The sequence below is a fragment of the Manacus candei genome, unplaced genomic scaffold (assembly GCF_025592945.1).
Source record: "Manacus candei isolate 608988 ecotype Guabito, Panama unplaced genomic scaffold, ASM2559294v1 h1tg000011l, whole genome shotgun sequence".
In the NCBI taxonomy this organism is placed as follows: domain Eukaryota; kingdom Metazoa; phylum Chordata; class Aves; order Passeriformes; family Pipridae; genus Manacus; species Manacus candei.
Window position 1 is genome coordinate 13,739,455 of NW_026138059.1, and position 19,748 is coordinate 13,759,202.

Below are 19,748 nucleotides of genomic sequence, written 5' to 3' on the forward strand. Positions count from 1 at the left end.
CAGAGTCACAGCTGGAGGGACTGAAGTGGGTGCATGGCTGCCTTCTCCCCTCCTGGACATGCCACCTCTTTGAACCCCTGTGGCCTGAGTGGGAATGGTCAGGCACTGATGACACCACATGTGCTGGGATGACCAGGAAGTGGAAAGTCAGGGACATGTGGGCACTCCCTTCTGGAGCTTTGCTTTTCACATGTACCTCTGGAAGTGGCTGAATCCCCACCCCAGAGGAAGTTTTGGGATATGTGTCAGTTGGGCTGCTCTGTAAATAAAAGGAAAAAGACAAAAATCTGAAATATGCTGATTTGTGCCACTCTCTGAGGGGGCCTGGGCAGAGTTTTTTACAACAGTGAAGTTTGTTGTCTAGAATTGATTATTTTAAGAGCAAGGCCTAACTGTATTTAAAAGGGGAATTCTCCTTCTCACCTTACATGGTTGTTCAGGAGGTGTCATGTCTGGAAGCACTGGGATATTACATGTTTTAATTTGGACTGTTTTTGCTCTCAGCAGTGCAATTGTATGGCTGAAACAAATGTTGGAAAGGGACAGGCTGGTCTATTTTCCAGCCTGTGCCACAGAATGCCTTTAAAAACACATACAGAGGGTCTACCCTGCTCGTAGGCCATCTACACGGCACGTCTGCCTGGAGCTCTCCCGCCTGGGGTGACCCCGGGCAGCCTCACCACTGGCTTCAGCTTCCCTTCACGCCTTCCCAATGGGAATGCAGCAGGCGAGGGTTGCGGAGTCACCGTGGCTGCTCCGCTTAGTGACCCCACCGGGACACTGGGACGTGAGGAGTTTGCACCAGCTACACGGGCTGGGGATAAGCCCACGAGTAGCAACTCGGGCATAAATCCACTGAGGATTTTGACCTGGAATATCGCTGTGGCTCTGGCTCCTTTCCCCCTTTATTCCCCCGAGAACAGCTATTTTCTCTTTCAGCTCACTGCACCGCCTCTTGCCTTACGAGGACATCTAGGGCTGGCCCTGGGCTGAGCAATGAGCTCCGTCCAACCTCATCCCCGCACTACGAGCACACCCCAGCGAGAACCCTGCCTGGTTTTCTGCTCTCTGTGCCGAGGTTATTTCACTTTGCTGGCGATGTTCACGCCGCCGAAGGTCAGGGCTCAATCACATCGGAGTTCCTGTTACATTGCTCTGTTTCATCCTGTCGGGGTGAGAAACAGGCAGAAGTGGTTTGTGATCAGTGGTCCAGTTTGTGTGCAGCCACATCTCCTGCTCCCCACAGTCTGGAGCGGAGTCTGGAGAGCTGGCTGCCGGCTTGACCTGTCTCCAGTAACATCCCATGCCATCCTCTGTCCTACTGCTCTGTAATATCAGATGCCCTGCAGCTGATACCAGAGGGATGAGTAACGCACAGGAATGCTGCAGGGTGGGATGAAGGGTAGGAAATGTGGGTGATGCCAAGCCTTGCTTCTCCTCAGCAGAGAGGTTTTGTTTTTTTCTGGAAGGCTTTCCTGTTTTTCATTAGGCAGCTGTGTGACAGTCTCTGGGCAAGGAGTCCTAGTCCCTTACACTGCCAAGAAAAACACGGCAAGTTCTTGGCCTCTGAATGCCCATGTTGTGAGTAAGCTGGCAAGGATTAGATGTCCAGCTCCGCCTGTGCATGCACGGATGGGAACAGACAGGAAGGCATATAGTCCAACACAGAAAATGGTTGAAGGGAAAGAGAAAACGTAACTGAAAAGTGTTGGAGAACTTGAGGTCATCTTGGCACAGATGCTTCTCTAGTGAAAATCAAAGAGTGGGGAGAAAATGGGACGTCTCAGAGATGGCTTCTTTCCTTCATTCTTTCCTCCTTGCTGCCCCCAGCCACCTCTTCTGAATGTGACCTGCCAGAGCAACACACAGCAAGCTACTCCTTGCTGCCACACAGACTGGCTGCAGTCAGATAACAAGGCACTCTTTCAGATCTTCCATCAGAATCTGTACCATCATCCTGTACTATCAGATAAAAATCTAATTGCATTTAATAGGAGCTTGGACTTTTTCCAGAGTAAGAACAGTTGTTGCTTAAATATTTTATAAACTAGCATTTTTCCAACCAGAACACAAACACTTAGAAGTCAATGATGAGGAACCATCATGCACCAGCACTATTTTTTAGCACAATGTGTCTCTGGGTATTACCTTCACTTTCCTTCACTGGGAAGTGAAGGAAAATTCACTTTTTACCTTCTCACTGTCAGCATGATTTTAGATTTCCCTTTGGGCCGTGTCACAGGGGTAGTTTTTTGGAGTAACTTTCAGATACATAACTAAATTCAAGGGCTAAATTAACAGATTGTTTTCAAAGATTGGGAAAGTATAGCCATTTCTTGCTTAACATAAGTCATAGTATCTCACCCAGCAATTTGTAGCTAGCATCTATGGACAGTTATGCTTTCTTCTGGAAAGACATTGGGTTGTTTAAAGGGAGACGAGATGCTGCCAGTCCCATCCCTAAGCCCTCACAGCAGGGATGGCAGGGTGAGTGGTGCAGCAGCAGGACCCTCCAGGTGCAGGGCACTCTGTGGAGCTGCTGCCAGCACCTGGAACCTGCCAGTGGCTCCAGCCAAGTGTGGTGCAAGGGGATACCTCATTATTTCTGTTCAGCACAGTGGTATCTCAGCAAGAAGGACCCAGAAACACCCCAAGTGGAGTGTGGCTCAGCAGTGCTGCCTGCAGCTCTGCAGGGTTCACCTTCAGGGCTACCCAGCTTACAGCCTTCACACTCTAGTTTACACAACCTAGTTGGGATGGAGTAAATAAAATAAATCAGGGGCATTTTCAGGAAACAATTTCTAATATAATTTTTCCAATATGGTCGGAATAAATATTTGATAAAGTCCTACCAGAAACCAAGTGGGCTTCTGTCGTATTCCAGTGAACAGTGTATTGGGTTCATGTGGCAAGGTTTTGGTATAAGGGGTGGCTTCTGTGAGAAGCTGCTAGAAGCTGCCCCCTGTGTGTGACAGAGCCAATAGCAAGTGGCTCTATGATGGACCCACTGCTGGCTGTAAAGTAAGATACACAGGTATTTCTAGAAATGCCAAGGCAGTGGAAAGAATTCAAAAGTTTATTCAGGAGGCCAGAACATGAAAAAACTTACAGATACCTCACAGTGCTGTTAAACACTGGGCCCCAGAGAGAAAAAGGCAAGTTCCCGCCCTCTCCAGGGCCTTTAGTATCTTCTCTGTTTCTCTCCTGTCTTCCAAGGCCTCTGTACATGTCTGTTAGGGTTATCTCTCTCCAGCATAGCAGAGAGAGATAACACAGTGCTCTCTGCAACCCCCTCTGCACTGCAGAAGGGAAAAAACCATCTAATGCTCTTGAGAGGGCACTTTGCATGCTTCCTGAGCAAAAACAAGTTTCTAGCTTTCCCATTATGAATTCTTCTGAAATCACAACTGTTCCCTACACTGGTCATGGCTGAGCCCATCAGCAGTGGTGGTAGCACCTCTGGGATAAATATATTTAAGAAGGGAAAAAACTGCACAGCAGCACTGCAGCTGGAAGAGAGAAGTGAGAACATGTGAGAGGCACAGCTCTGCAGGCACCAAGGTCAGAGAAGGAGGAGGTGCTCCAGGTGTGGAAGCAATCTTTCCCTGCAGCCTGTGGTGAAGACCATGGTGAGGCAGGCTGTCCCCCTGCAGCCCATGGAGCTCCATAGTGGAGCAGATATCCACATGCAGCTCCTGGAGGACCCTACTGAAGCAGATGGATGCCCAAAGGAGGCTGTGGGATCCACAGTGGAGCCCTTACTTTTGAGATTTAGTTTTCATTTCTCATTATGCTACTCTGCTTTGATTGGTAATACATTAATTTTTAATGTGTTGCTACCTACAAGCCCATCGGTTGGGGGTGCCACTGGCTTCCTAGTACCTACCCAAGTTCGTTGGAGCTCTACTGGCATTCTTAATGCTGTTCTACAGCTCAGGACCCCAGAGACAAACCAAGAAATTGGCCCTGAGAGGAAGTGATGTAAGTTCACTGAGGCACAGCAGTGCATTTATATTGCATGCGACTATATGTAGCAGAAAAGGAGGGACGTTTGGAACCAGATGCTTGGGACACTGCACCTTGCTTTTAATGCAAACATCATAATTCACATTAAAATTCAAGACCCTGGGGAAAAGCACAGTAGAGCAGAAGCCCGTGGGGTTTAGCCCCAGTGTCAGGGGAGGTACAAGTTCTGCTGCTGCCATCTCCAGGGCTCTGCTCAATGGCTGCAGGAACCGCCACCAGGAGGCACCAAGGACAAGCACCCACACACCAAACCCCAGGTTGATCTCGATACCGGCCCACATCCATCAAGGAAAGCTACGCTGTGGCACTCACAAGGATTTGAGTTTCACTGAGCTGTTTTACCCAATTGCTGCGGCCTTCAAAGGAAGGTACAGATAACACTTTAAATTTTTCCTAAATGAAGTGATGGAAAAAAGCCATGGAAATCCCCGTTGCTGTCATAGCTATGTACAGGGAGCACTGCATGAGTGGGGAGAAGAGACTGGACCAAAACCACAGAAATATTGAGTTTGGATGCTCTTATTGGGGATTATTGCCCTAAATTCGCCAGCTATAGCCCTGGAGCTCTAGCTCTGTCTAGGCTTTAAGCAACTGTGGCTCTCATTGCAGCCAGTCCCATCCAGCACCAAATTCTTGCACCACCTTTGCCAGAGTAAGCCCATGGTTCCAGCATGTTTTCAGAAAAGCCAAAATTTTCAGGAGAGTTTGCAGAGGGATTTTCACTTATTTGGTACTGCATAACCTAAACAGAGCTGTTTAATTTCTCTTTGCCTCATTGACCCTTATTCTTCCCTGATTTCTTCTGTAGAATTCAGAAAGCACTTTGATGTCTCATGATGTTGTGTTTTGGTTATTTTATGCCAGTACAATATTTTGATTATATGATGTTTTACATAAGAAAAGGCTAAGGACCGCTTTCCCCTCACCTGAGGAGTGGGGGATGCAGGAGGTCGCTGTCATGGGGGAATATCCAGGGCTACCAGCGTCTGCTCCTAACTGACCTGTATATGTTAAAGACACCATAATTCAGTTCTTAATTTGCAGCTCATTGAATTCTGACAGAGAAAGTGTAAAGCATATAAAACATAGTCAGAGGGGAAAAAACCAATATCCCAACCTCTTGCTCACAGTGATGCTGTGCAGGCTGTAGGAGGGCAGCTGGGGGAACTGGGAAGTGACCTAGCTGTGGAGGACAGCTGCTCCCTGGGATGGCCTTTTTCCCTTCCCTTCCCTTCCCTTCCCTTCCCTTCCCTTCCCTTCCCTTCCCTTCCCTTCCCTTCCCTTCCCTTCCCTTCCCTTCCCTTCCCTTCCCTTCCCTTCCCTTCCCTTCCCTTCCCTTCCCTTCCCTTCCCTTCCCTTCCCTTCCCTTCCCTTCCCTTCCCTTCCCTTCCCTTCCCTCCCATCCCCTCCCCTCCCCTCCCCTCCCCTCCCCTCCTCCTCCCCTCCCCCTCCTCCTCCCCTCCTCCTCCCCTTCCTTCTCCCCTTCCTCCTTCCCCCTTCCCAGCAGCTTGTGTGATGCTCTGCTTCCCACTTGTGGCTAAAATAGTGTCGGTGACCCACCGAGGCTGGGGCTGTTGCTGAGCAGGGCTTGCACAGTGGCAAGGCCATTGCTGTTTCCCACTCTGTCCCTGGCTCTTGGAAAAGGATTGCAGAAATCCTTTCCTGCTGGAACTCAGCTCACACCATCTAGATAAATGCTGCAATAACCTCAGCTGTCACAGCTCCTGTGACCAACTTCCCGTGCAGGAGGAAGACACCACCTAGCAGGAGGTGCCTCTCCAATTTGATGCAAAACCACGTTAGTGCATCAAATATAATCCACTTAAAAATAAACAAAATAACTGCAAACAAGAATCTTCAAGTGCAACTTTCACAAGTTGCATGATGCTAGTTTCAGAGGTTAGGTTGCTTTTACAGGACCAAAGTATTGTATGAAGCTCTTGCTGCATCACTTCCAGAAAGGCAAGCTGCTTGCAGAGCTCTGTGCACACATAGAAGGAGCCAGCCATGTTTTAAGGATTTAGGCCATGATAAAAGCATGGCTAAAATAATCCAGAAATAAATACACTTGTACATAAGTACTCTGACTCTCTAGAGAAAACTGGCATCAGAGTACCGTTTATAGCATCCAGAGCACTGGAAATCATAGCAGGATTTAGCTGAAAACTGAGTGGAAGGCATGAAACTATATTACTGGGGCTGAACTGGGGCCAACACATTAGCAATCACAGGAAATGCCATGACTGATGCACTCCTAAAGTATTTGGACAAGGAATCAATCACAGTTCACCTCAGCTACTTGATGCTTCTTCACCTCCCTTTTTACTCAGGTGACTGTTGGAAAGGTCATTAATCCCATGAAAGCACTTGATGACTGCAGGACCAAAAATCCCAAATTCATAGCTCAAGGGTGTTTCTCTCATGTTCTCTGCAAAAGGTCAGCCAGAGCTTGAGGCTTGCCCTAGGGTTTGCTTCCCCACCTCGGAGTGGGTGCAGATACCACAGAGCCACCTCTAAGGTATATTCAAAACCAGTAGCAAAGTTTGCCTCCCCTCTCTGCAGCAACTCTGGTTTGCCTTCAGTACAGCCCTCACTGTGCCACACCATAAAGAGCAGGCTGGAGCACATACTTAACTCTTCATCTAGTGAATGTAAACTGCTTGGATACTGCAACCATGGCTGTCTCAACAAACAGCAGCAGCTCCGTGTTTGATGCCTCTCATTCCTTCTGAAAATATGCATACAAGAAGTCATGAGGGAAACTTCCAGCCACAACTTTTAGGGCATCATGACAAAATGTTCTCTCACTTACAGGACACACAGTAGGCCAGAAGGGTAATTTGATATCAACTGAAAGGGAATAAAGGCAGGTATTGATGCAGTACCAGCAGGAAAGCACTCTAACTATTTTTAGGGGTCTTCCAAGCATAGCGGCTCATGCTGTGCAATCAGCCAGATGCTACCTTGACAAGGGCAAGGATTTCTCTGTTGCAGGGGTGGCAGATCATTTGCCATTAGTCCTGAGAAGCTCCACCGTGACGAAAGTGAGTCTGGATGACTTGTACTTGCAAGGTACACAACTCCTCCTTTTTTGAATCTGAAAATGTGGGCTCAAGTCATGCAAGTGACTAACACATACTGCAAATTTTATTTTTATTTCCTTATTACAGAAACTAAATCAGTATATGCCTACACCTTAAGTAAAACAAATTCACCACTGCAGAAAAAGAGCATTCTTTTTATTCTCTAAAGAACACCTGTGAACACAGAATGAAGTCTATTTCAGTACATAAAAGCTTCTTCTTAGTGCACCTCTTCATTGCAGTTTCTCCATTAGCTCTTTTAAAAAAATCATTACACCTCAGGTATTTATATATGCTTGCATTGAGCTTTGCATCATCTACCCATAATGCAATTCACATCTAGAAGTCAGTTACGAAGCTAAATCAAAAAGGCCCCTTAAGTTGGCTTTATTTACAGTTGCAATGGCTAAATTTTAAATACTTTACAGTCACTCCCAGCACCTGCTCCAAATTCAAAGGATTAGTGCATTCCAAAATTTCTTTTCGTAACTATTTTCTAGAGGGGAGTAAGTTGTCCAAAACTACAGCTATGTAGGTACCCTCAGCTACCAACATAATGTACCTTTTTAGGAAATAAACATGCTGACAAAAATATTTATAATAATGAATGACAAAACGAGAAACTCAACCTTTAGGAAGAATGGACATGAGTTTGGTTTTGTGCTGCAGTCACTGTCAACTGTGGGAACATCAGCAATGTGGGAGAAACAGGAAACAAGGAATGCCAAAGTCCAGAGTGGGTGTCTCTGGTTCCTTTGTGAAGAGAGCTTTTTCTCCTCTATTTCATCATATCTCCCATTACAATTTTTTTGTTAAATCCTTGGGCAAATTTCTGAACTATGATAACACACAGATCTATTTCAGAGGGGAAGAAAATAATGATGCAGCTGCAGGCAGGCTGACTTGCATTATCTGAATAAATACAGATCTGTTCCTCTGAGTTTTACAGTTTACAAGTAGATGCAGGTCTTGTGGCAACTGAGAAACTGCTGTAAAGATTAACAATTAGGATGCACATGCGTTTATCTGTTCTTACATACTTTCAGAACCCAAATGGAAGGAAAAAGTTTCTGTGATTCAGTTAGATCCAGAAGAATTGTTTTTTTCTTACACAATAAGGTAAATTACTTAGCACATTCCAGGTTAAAAAAATTACAGTAAACATTCAGTAACTGGAATGCATATATAATATACAAGTAACATTACATTTACAAAGCTGTTCAGGGCGATTTTTCTTTCTAGAATAAGCATAAAAAAGTTACAAGCTAATTCACAATAACTTTAGTTACAATGTTATTAAAATACATTGATGTTAATCATAAAAATATTTTACTATTTACATGTATATTGTATAAACCTCAGCAATAAGAATATGCCTATTTCAGGATGCCTTAAACGAATATTTAGGCAGATCGGCCCATTATATAGTGCAGTAACCCTGTTTTGGTCTTCACACCATGAAACTGTACCAGATTCACAGCATCTTTGCTAGTGCTTTGCTAAAAGGCTTAAACTTTTTTTTATTTAAGAAGCATTCATTCATTACAAAGAGTCAGTTTTGTTTCCACTTTGTTTCTTATTAAATCCCGCCCCCAACAGTTCAGGACACTCTGCCTGGCCTTGTGCGATTTGGTTGCATTTCCAGATAAGGCTGTAATTCATTTCGTCAGTTATCACACTATCTTGCTTGTAGGCTGGATGCTGTGCGATAAATTCCCTCATCCATCGAGCAACTGTCATTAATTCTCCTGTGGGCAAGGGGAAGTCAAATGTCACAGTTTATATATCTAATTTAGCATCTACAGTTCTCTGCATTATATACACAGTTAAAGAGTAGTCCATGCTTTCACGAGAAACACTTCCTGTTTCTCAAATACAGATAAACTGCAAGCATAGTTAAGCTGACATACCACTGGTGATCTAAAAGCCATTCATCTGGTGCAATCTTCAAACTTTCAGATGTTGCAATGACAGCGCAGAGAGAAGTAGCTACTGGAACAGGTGTTACCAAGAGACTGTACAGCAAGATGCCCTAAACATTTCATTTAACAGAATCTGACTGAGATGAGCCAACAGACACCTCTACACAACTATATATATATACAAAATAATTTTGTAGTTCATCCAGCTCCGCTGCTAGTTTTGATCTGTCTATCTTTGCTTACTATTCTTTCTCCCTCTGGCAGCTACTCTAGCAAAAAAAAGGCAGGTTCCCAATTGTACCAATTTCTGGTTTGTACACACTGCCTCTGCTTCACTACACAATACTTGGAGTGGTCAGCAAGTGCCTAAAGGTCCCCAACACTTCTATACAGGGTCATTGAAGAGCACACACCACTTGCAGGAGAACTGACATTCCTAGAAAGTAGCAGCTGGAGGCCAGGCTGCTAAATCTTGCTCCTGAATGCCGCATCTGCAGACCAACCTTAACTACTACAAGTTAAGGGTAACTCTGACAGCAAGACATTAAGATAGGCTGATGGGATGCTCGAAGAGCCTAGCAAAACTTATATGGCTAGCTACTGGAACATCAGTTTCCTCATGAGTGGAAAGAATCAAGGACTTCCACTACAGAAGTTTTCAGTTTAAGAATATTATAAAAAGAAAGAGGAATCTAGCTGGAGAAAGCATGGAGGAACACACAATAAAAAGTAAAAAGCATCCAAGACTGTTTAAAAATATGCTAGCAGTGGTTTTGAACAGAGGTACATGAACACAAATGAGAAAAATTGCAAAAAATACAGGAAAGAAAAGCAGAATAAAAAAGGTTATTAGAAATAAAAATGTCCTTCAAAAACCAGAAGTCATGTTTTAAAGAATGAGGCCAGAATTTCTATAGAAGAAGAGGGCAGAAAAAAAAACAATACCCAAGAAACATTTTTTATTGAAGACAATAAAAACTCACAGGAAAACTTTCTCATACCAACAAGAAGCAGGAGGCCTGCAAGAAAAGCAGTGGAGCCAGGAGATGAGCAGAGTAAGGCATAAAAAAGAGACACATTCCTGGACTGAAAGCCTTACAGGCTGTCTATGCAGGAGGAGCTGGGAGCAGTCCAGTGCACACCAACATAGACACCTAGTGGCCAGGCACTCCACATCCTTGTCACAGTGTAAATGTGCAGCACAGCCTGTGGCTCTTAAAGATCATACAAGGATAAGGCACCAGAGACTGACAAAAGGTGTGAGACAACTTTCCAATCAAGGAGAGACAAGACAAAGGGAATCGCAAGCTCAGAAGCGACTGAAGTTGTTCAGAAGTACTGGAGAGGTCTGAACAATTATAAATGTTGATGAGAATTGAGTAGAAAAATGTGCTCCTACAACATAGGAACTAGAAGGCATATCATGGAATAACTGGGAAGAGCATTTAAACTAAACACTCAAAACTACAGGAACTACTTTTTTTAAGTGCATATAATAGAACTGTGGCATTTCTTACTGTATGACTTTATGGGAACCAAAAGTGTAACTGCTTCAAGGGCAAGGCAAAGATCATGGAAATCACATTTGTGACTGTTCATCAAGCACTGTTGACTGCTGCACCAGCGTTGGCCGAGAGAGCTCCCACACTGCAGGCAGCTGGGACAGGAGAGCACAGCAGGACAAGGATTGCTTGATGCTGCTGTCTCAGTACTGCTCTCTTTAATATTTGGTGGTGGTCAGCACCTGCTGCCTGCCTACCAAATCTGTAGTCTCACTGAGTGGTGGCAGTCACACACCACCTAGACAGAGACCAGGAGGGCAATACCCAGCTGTGCTGCAAGAGAGGATGTAACTGAAGCTCAGATGGATGATATCAGGGCAAGGTTACAGCCACAGCAGCTAAGGTGTCAGTGTTTAACTCACGAGTGTTGTGTTCACCATTTGAGGAGAGAAATCAGAAAAATGGCCACTCTTTGTGGACATGACATGCTAGACAGGCTGCAGATCAAGAACATTTGATTTAAGATTGAGAGTAAACTGGACTACTCTAAAGCTCACAACTGAGAAACATCATGGCACAGTAATACAATACCTAATGCTTTTTATTCTGTGAATTCTGGCTCTTAAGAAGCATCATTTAAAAGTCATTTCAGTTCATTAGAGCTAAACTATAAACCCTAGACTCTTATCTACCTCACTCTCACACATTTTAGGTCTGTGTAAATACACGAACTGACTTTTGCAACGACTGCAACTTTGCATACCAGGTAGCAAAGCTGTTCTTTGGAGGGAAACACCTGCCAGTAGGGGTTGGACCCAGGTCACTTATGCATTCCTTGTTTCTTCAACAGTATTTCTCTGAAGGGGAAAACCCAACAACAGACAAGCAAATATTTAAAAACTTATTACCATTCTGAAGTACTGCTAAAGTACTGAATTACCAGGTGAGAGAAAGTCCAGATCTCCAGCTCAGCTTTGAAAAGGTCTTTACCTAGAATACCCATGCTGTAGAAGTTTCTACAGCAATTTTCAAGAACTAAAAAGGAATGCAATACTTTAATTTAAAATTGGGGGGGGAAGAAAAAAGTCTTGAATTAAGAGACTAAAATTATCTTGCTAAATTAAATTTACTGCAAGGCAGGTGTTTGAGGGATTTGCAAAGAAAAAGTTAAAAAGCTGCTGAAGTCTGTGCTAAGCACTCAGTTCTGAATTAAAGTTCAGCCTACATCTTTTACTCATTATACTGCTGCATTTTAAGAAGGAAAATAAAGAGTCTTTATACCACCTGTCTTGAAAAACATTGCAACATGGGAAAGACCAGAAGAGCCTGGTTTGCTCTGTGTTGAAGGAGTTTTGCTACTTACAAAAGGGCTTCCTTATCAGGGAGCTAAAGACTATGTCCTATGCTCTAGCATACCTGAGTTTAGACTTATGAATCCTTTGGAGCAGCATGCTTTGGAGTCACACCAGTAACACCAAGCAGGCTACCAGACCCAGCCTCACTCTTACACCTCCCAAGTGACAGGGAAAAGTGGGTTAGTATATGTACAAACTACTACAAAGTGGACAACACACTGGCAAAAGCAGCAGTAAGTGGTGCTGAACAGAGAAATCTTGGATTGGACATATGCTACCCTCTAAACTTTATTGGTTACTAATTTAAATTCTAAAATGGATCACTAAACATTAATAATCAAAATTAAACAGGATCACATTAAAGCCAGAGAACATGCTCCAGTCCTTTGCTTTCATGATTCAACACTAAAATCAGACAGCCACCACTGCCATCAGTTTTACCCAACTGAAAGCAGGAAAATGCCAGGAAAATCAATGTCCAAAAATGTCAAACATACCAGAGGCTCTCTTTTTTATTAGCTTCAGGTAGTTTAGGATGGTGCACCTTGTGTCCACATCCACTTCCATATTTTCAAGATAGGAATTCAAAACTGGGATCAAACCAGGAAAGACTCCTTCCTGTGTATGAGAACAGAATCAGCATAAAACACACTCAGTCTGGTTTCTGGGAGGGCAGAATACAGTGTGTTCCAAGTAGAAGAGGCTATGACCTTTCCATTGATAATAGTATCAATGCTCATCAAGGTGTACTCTTCTGTGTCGGTGCTTGCCCCATTCTGTGCAGAGCCACATCCATCCACAACAGCATTTCCTCCTTCATGGGTGACAAAGAGAAAGGACAAAACGGTTAGAAGGCAGCAGATGCACTTACCATTGACAACAGTGTTAGTCAGATTGCTTGTTGTAATACCTTTGCATATATCTTTCCTGAAGTAAAACATTCCCTGTCGGACAGCATCTCTTTTCTGGGCCACTTTCATGTTTTCATCCACCTGGCAAAAGAAGTATTTCAGAGATGTGTGACCCTTTGGAGCAGTAGGACTCTACCAAACTCTCACATTTTGGTTTCATAAGTTGAAATATCTACTATGTTTCTTATTATTTCATCGCACAGGTCAAGTTGTGGAGATAAGTTTGATTTCATTCTTCATTGTCCAGTACAAACCCACAAAGAGACAACTTTTTATGAAACTGGGTCTCCAGCGGAAAAAGGTAATGGTCTCCTGTTAGAACATGCTATGCTAATTTAAGTTTGGATGAAAACACAGGAAAATTTGTGAATAACACATTGCATCCCATGTGGCAGACTTCTTTGCATATTTAGATGCAATTCAAATGAGTACAGAAGAAGAAAATTGCTATTTCCCTAGCCACAGCTTGCTTCTTTTATTAACAAAATCATTGCTGCCTTTAGAAGAGTTATCAAAGTATTAAACAAACTTTTGGAAACAGCATTCAAGTAACTTTGTATGGGAATTGTATCTATTCCATTCCCAAACATCTGTTAGATATTTCAACTTAAGATTGCTAGTAAAGAAGTTCTAAATTGCAGACTTCTCAAAAATTCTGCAAATGACAAAGTACATGTGCTCTGCAAATGACATAAGCATTGCTCTGTCTTTCTGGATGGAAAATTTTGTCCAACTTATTTGGTCAGTATGTTCTCAGGGAATTAACATCACACAGCTTTAGGACATCGGCTTTACCTCACTGTCTTCAGAAGAGAGGATATGGATTTGCTGAATTCTTTGTCTGACCTTTAATTAAGGGCAATGCAAAATCTTTACTTCTTATCTTTCAAAGCTTTGTTTTCAAATGTCTATTTTTATTCATATTATGAAACTTATTTACACAACAGGCTGTTTTGAAAGTTTGAAAGAACTCCAGTCCCAGCTGATGAGTGTTCAACCGCATTCAATCAGACAGCAAAGATTAGTGTGAGATTAGCCCCATAACTCCCTATTATTTTACTTGAAAGAGGCAGGCTTACCAATGGTTGTGCAATTCTATGTTGCATTACCTGCCAAATTACTTGGTGAGCTCAAGCAATTTTAAGCCCACCAGTCCCCCAGTTCTGTTCAGGTTCTTTCAGCACCTAATCTCTTTTTCACTTTTAACTAGTAGTTAAAAATTGTGTCATTTTGAGACACTTCAAATAACAATGTAACTATGTAATATAAGTGCTAAATTGCTGCATTATTTATCAAGTCTGAACTCCCTGACATCTCATTTTAGAAGTCATACCAAATGTATGGTATCATTACTGTAAATTTACAGCTTCAGTGTTTTTCTCCAGTTTAATTAGAAAACACTATGAAAAGCCACAGGATACACAGCTATGCTGTAGCCAACACAACTGGGATTTTCCAGTACAGAGTTTGTTAAAAGCCTTCTGCACTACAAGACTTTTTTTAAAGTTATCTATAACACTGCAGGAATATACATCTAAAAAGACATTTTTTGGTCAAGGGCCTCAGAAAGAGGATATGTAGGGACAGTTTCACACAAAACAGTTCAGCAATTTTGAGGACAAGATTAAGGCAAAAGCACATTTTGCATGGCTGGTCTGTCTAAATACAAGTCACAGCTGTGACCAGAATCAGCAGTATTTGTTTCCACTCAAATACTGTGTAACACTAAGCATGCTGACTCCTCCTTTCCCTCTCCACCAGATACAAACAAAACAGAGAATAATAGCATGAGACATAGGCAACAGTCATGCTAAAATAAGTATCTAAAGTTTTTATTTTGTCCTCCATGGGTTATTTCCCCAACCACGTAAAATGCTCCAAACATACCCTTTTCCCAGCCTCCAAACAGCCTTGTGGTAATGGTATTTCTTGACATTTCTGCAGTAGTCAGACACTGCTAGGCACCACAGAAATTCCTACAGCATTTGTCTATAAGTTTAATTCCATGAGACAGCAGTAAAATTGTTTAATACTGTAAAGTTGACATCAATTCAAAGTACTGCTATAGATGAAAACTGACTGAAAGATAAAATGACTATTCTGTAAGTGCACAAATATTATTTCCTAGCTTGCAGGGGATAAAAATCAGGCAAATACATTGCATTTATTTCTAATGGATCTGATCTTTCACACCTACCTTGGACAAAGGAATGAGAAAATCCAGTTTATATGACAGAATCACTCTGGTTAGCAATACCACAAACACAACATACGCAGAGTTTTCAAAGTCTGTTAACTGGACCTAGACATGAAAGGATTAGAAAGTCAATTACTGTAGTGAGAACACACTCATGCAAGTAGTCAAATATTGAGGACAGTTTAAAACACTTTGACTCGTATGTTCACGTTGGTGCTTGTATTCTCACACACACACACACACACACACCCCTCACCAAGATGGTGACGCACACACAGGAATCATCAGCAGTGACTTGAAATGCACAATGCACACACACATGCTTCAACAAACTCAACCTTCAATCCGATACCAAAACACACTTGTGTTTCAAAAGACTATCTAATAAGCTGCACCTTCAGGCTCTCTGTCTAATTACAGATGTATAGTAGCTTTTAAATTTCCACTCCTTAAAGGGATTAAATTCAGAGAGCTCAGAAACTGACAGCTACAGAATTAAAGCACTCATGAAAAACAAAACAATGACAGTAGAATTGTTCAGTACCAGGAAATGTACTGGAAAAATACAGTTTCTAGAAGCTAAATGGGGCTTTGTTTACTGTTGCTTTAATACAAGCCTAATTCCTTTCCCCATCACCCCAAATCCATTAGCATGCGTTGCTGTGCTGCAGTGGATTCACCTGTCAGTTACATTCCCACAGTTCATGCCTGATTAAACACTGCTGTCCACTTCACTTGCATCTAGCAATTCAGAGGGGAGAAACCACAGCACAAGTAATAAGAGTTTGATACTGGATGGCATAATGCCTGGTACTTTTCCACTTAAAAGGAAATGCGCTCTTGTGCATACCGACGTCTTTCTTACCTCCATAGGTCTGAATTCCACTCTCCATCCAATATCTGAATTGGGAGGTGGTGGCTTAAACCTCATTGTCTGCCAGTTTGTAGACTGAATATTCTGCAAAGCACATGAAATAATCTGTCACAGTCAAGATACACATCATTCTATAATATAATCAAAGAAAAATAAGCAGATAAACTAGAGTCATAATATTTTCCTTGGAACAGCCAATCAACTTAGAGAAGTGCTTCCAAAGTGGCATGACTTCCTAAACCCCCCAGTACAAGTACCCATCCTAGGAGCAAATACGTTACACTTTCTCATGCTATTGTGGTTGAGTATTATGCACAAGATACTAGGGCACCAGTATACAGCTGACTTTTTTTTTTATGAGGGGTTGACACATCCCAAACTAAAAATACCTAATATCACCATAGCTATTATCTCACAAAACTGTAAAAGAGAGACGTTTCTACATAACTAAAATGCAAAACAGTTTTTAGGAGGCCACAAAAACAGACAGTTCCCCTTAACACTGATATATATAGCTATAAATTGGGCTCTTCTTATTTTATTTGGTTTAAAGTATAAGCCATCACCTTCTAAATAAAAGATAAAAAAAATAATATGCTTATTACTGCAAAGTCATGCTAAAGAACTAGTTGAAGTGAAAGTGCAATGAAAAAATTCTTAGCTACTACAGCCATCCTCCAGTTAAGCAGTACTATAAAGAATAAACAACTATATATATGAAAATATTTACTAAATTCCTCCAAATCAGACATAACCTCAAAATGGTCGGATTCATTTGCATCATCTAGATGTATTCTCTCCTCAAACAAAGTCAATGGGTCTCGAATGAACAAGTGTGCAATATGCTGTGCCAAAAGGTGGTCAATACCTACAAAATGAAAATTCAAACAATTCACACATATCAAAACAGGCTCTAGCAAAAATTTTTTTACAAGACTGAAAACATCCAACTCTGCAATACTACCTTCAACCCACCACATCCTGTTAAAGTTTAAATGATGACTTCAGGAAGGAAGGAAATGATTAAAGAGGAAAAAAAAAAGAACAGGTTCTTGTTTGGAAATGGCAGTTGAATATTGGTGTGGCTGCCTGTTTCTTCCTGTTTTCTGATGCACTCTGTGCCATGTTTCCTAAAGCAGTTCTGCTCACTCCATAAAGATAAAATATTAACTTCAGCTTGAGAAACTCAGTTTGATGCATTAGGGACAGTTTCTGTTATAAATGAATCCTTTTTAAAAAACTCTCAAGATCACGCTACACAGATACTTCCTGAGTAGGAGTAACTCTGAGGGTTGCACAATGATAGTAACAAACAAGAACAAAACCAAAATATCCCCACACACTGCAAACATAATTCTTAACCTGCTCATAATGAAGCAAGCACTTACCTTCCTTTATTAGGTGCTCGTAGATATCTTTGTCTATTGTCAAATCAATGTCATTGTATTTCTCACCACATTCAGATAGATAACTGTCTATGGAATCATATCTGGATTTACTGATTCTATAATGGTTGTTCTTCAGTGGCTATATAATTTAAGAATACAATATTTTAACAGCTTGTTAACAATGTTACCTAAGTTTCGCTCACTAATGACACTTATGTGAGAATTATTACCCTGTTTAAAAAAGCCCTATAGTCTCAATTAAAATTATTAAAAAAGCATGAGTCTTAAATAGGATCAATAGAAAGCAGTTCTGGAATTATGACTATTTTGTTTGCAGACATATGTATCTGAGCAAAAAACCAGTCATCACACATTGACTAGAATTCTCTAGAGTGGAAACTTCTTCCTGATGTAATATACCATTACCCCAAGTACCTGGACAGCATTATTACAACTATTGCAACACATACCAATACAGTTTCACTACATGTACATTGTTAGAGATGCTTTTAAATTTCAAGTAGATTTTTAAAACTATTTATTATTAAAACTATTTTCTAAGTGCCTTGAATGCAAATTCCTTCTTAGAGAAACTTTAGGTTCGAGTTCTGACATCTGGCTCTCTTCACATAGTTCTAGTTTATATTACTCAGCAGCACCTGCTATTTAATCCAGAGCAATTTTTGCCTTTTGGGCTCAAGTACAAACTGAGAAGTTTCATCACAGGGGGCCCTTTTCAGCAAGCTGTGGAGGACTGGGATCCCATACCTAATTAAAAATATATATTTGCTAAGACAAACTGTACAACCAAGGTGAGTGTTTACACCATCTTTCCTATATTTTCCAAAAAAACCACTATATTCCCTCTTTAGGGATTCTGATGAGCACAAGCAGAATTTGATGCTAAAGGAGATTTAACTTTTTTACCTGAAAAAACCCAGATATCTACTACCTAACATTACTCACCTCTAGCCCTCTCTCTTCGCGTGTTCGATCATCTACAGATGCAGAGATTACTCCCCAGCGACAGTCAATATCAGACACGTAGCCTCTGTAGAATGGAGATGCAGCACTCAATGCCATCTAAAATAAAACAGTCTCATATGAAAACAAAGGACAGGCCAAGCAACCAAAAGCAAAATACAGCCCTACTGGAAAGGGAAACATGCTGGTCCAGAAGTAACTCAGGTATATACTTCAGTGTAACGTACAGCCAAAGCCTGTATAACCGAAAATTTCTCAACTGCTACCTCCAGAAAATGCTTAGATGGAGGGCTGCATTACTGAAGTGGCATCTGACACTCTCCAAATGTTTTTACCTCTACAGATCAGCATTTAAGGAACACAAAAATGACATAGGCAGAAGCAATTTTGTGACAAATCGGCAAGTATTCTGCTTGCACACTTTGAAACTTTAAAAGTTCACCTGGCAGGCATTTTATTTTGTTAATTTTTGTTTGGCCAAGCACCTTAGCAACACAGCTGGAGCATACCTCACTCAGGGCAGCATCTGCTCACCATCCAGACCAGAGAGATACTTTATTTCTGTAACACCTGCTATAAACATCTGTTTATGACCACATGCTTACAGAAGGGACAGCTTTAAACAACTTAAGCTGAAATCCTCTGTAACACCAGCGCAGAGTTGAAAAATTAAAAATTGTTTTCAGGAGTGAACTTGCCTTGATTCCAAGAAAAACCACCCCAAATGTATTTTTAGAATACTCAACAGGAGTCTTGTGCATGTGGGAGTGAGGGCAGAGGAGAAGAAACAGATACGAGGACCGGGAAAGAACAGGTATCATCTGTTTTGTGGTGTCATTTGCACATTAAATAGATAACACAACTCATGTGACAACCTAGAAATAGTCTGACACTTCTCCCAGAGCACCAAATTTGTGAGCTTGTAATTTAAATTTTCTTTTTACACGTAGTGGCTTTTGACACTAAGGAAGAGTTCATCTGACACATGTCCATTACTTACCACAATGGGACAAATTGTGGCTAGCTGATCATAGAGATACCTTGCTTCGGAAATGCTGCAAGCCTGGAATGTTACCTGTTGGAAGTAGTACAGTCGCTATCACCATTTCTATAATCATACTACAAGCATCGTCTTCCTAGATTTAAAAATCAATGATATAATAAAATGATTTAAATACCAAAAATTGTAGATTTTTTTTTGTTTGGTTGGTTGACTTTGGGTGGGGTTTTTTGTGTGGATCCTCCTCCTACGTCTTGGGTACATTTTTGCCCCACCTATCAGTAGCATTTATATTACAAGCTTTTTTTCCACGCTGTTTCCATGTTTATTAAAAGATTGCAGACCATAAGTCTTCCATGATGAGGCTAAATATACAAACACTTGCCAGAATCAAAGAAAACTGAGTTAACATCTACAATACACATGGGTTGGTAATGCACCTTCAGGAAATAAGCCAGGAACCTACTTACTTAGAACAACAGTCAGACTTTACTGTAGATCTAACA

At 41.6% G+C, this 19,748-nt stretch overlaps 1 protein-coding gene across 2 annotated transcripts in view; it reads right to left on the reverse strand.

Moving 5' to 3' along the window:
• Positions 1 to 7,244: 7,244 nt before the first annotated feature.
• Positions 7,245 to 19,748, reverse strand: part of GCLC (glutamate-cysteine ligase catalytic subunit) — a 38,163-nt gene continuing 25,659 nt past the window's right edge. For both annotated transcript variants that reach the window (XM_051777849.1, XM_051777850.1), the window contains exons 7-16: positions 19,243 to 19,317; positions 18,225 to 18,341; positions 17,259 to 17,397; positions 16,626 to 16,738; positions 15,862 to 15,954; positions 14,997 to 15,101; positions 12,799 to 12,880; positions 12,599 to 12,702; positions 12,386 to 12,506; positions 7,245 to 8,857 (exon numbers count right to left, since the gene is read on the reverse strand). In XM_051777849.1, the coding sequence (XP_051633809.1) occupies positions 8,652 to 8,857; positions 12,386 to 12,506; positions 12,599 to 12,702; positions 12,799 to 12,880; positions 14,997 to 15,101; positions 15,862 to 15,954; positions 16,626 to 16,738; positions 17,259 to 17,397; positions 18,225 to 18,341; positions 19,243 to 19,317 (1,155 nt within the window). In that variant the 3' untranslated portion in view covers positions 7,245 to 8,651. The remainder of the gene's footprint in view (positions 8,858 to 12,385; positions 12,507 to 12,598; positions 12,703 to 12,798; positions 12,881 to 14,996; positions 15,102 to 15,861; positions 15,955 to 16,625; positions 16,739 to 17,258; positions 17,398 to 18,224; positions 18,342 to 19,242; positions 19,318 to 19,748) is intronic.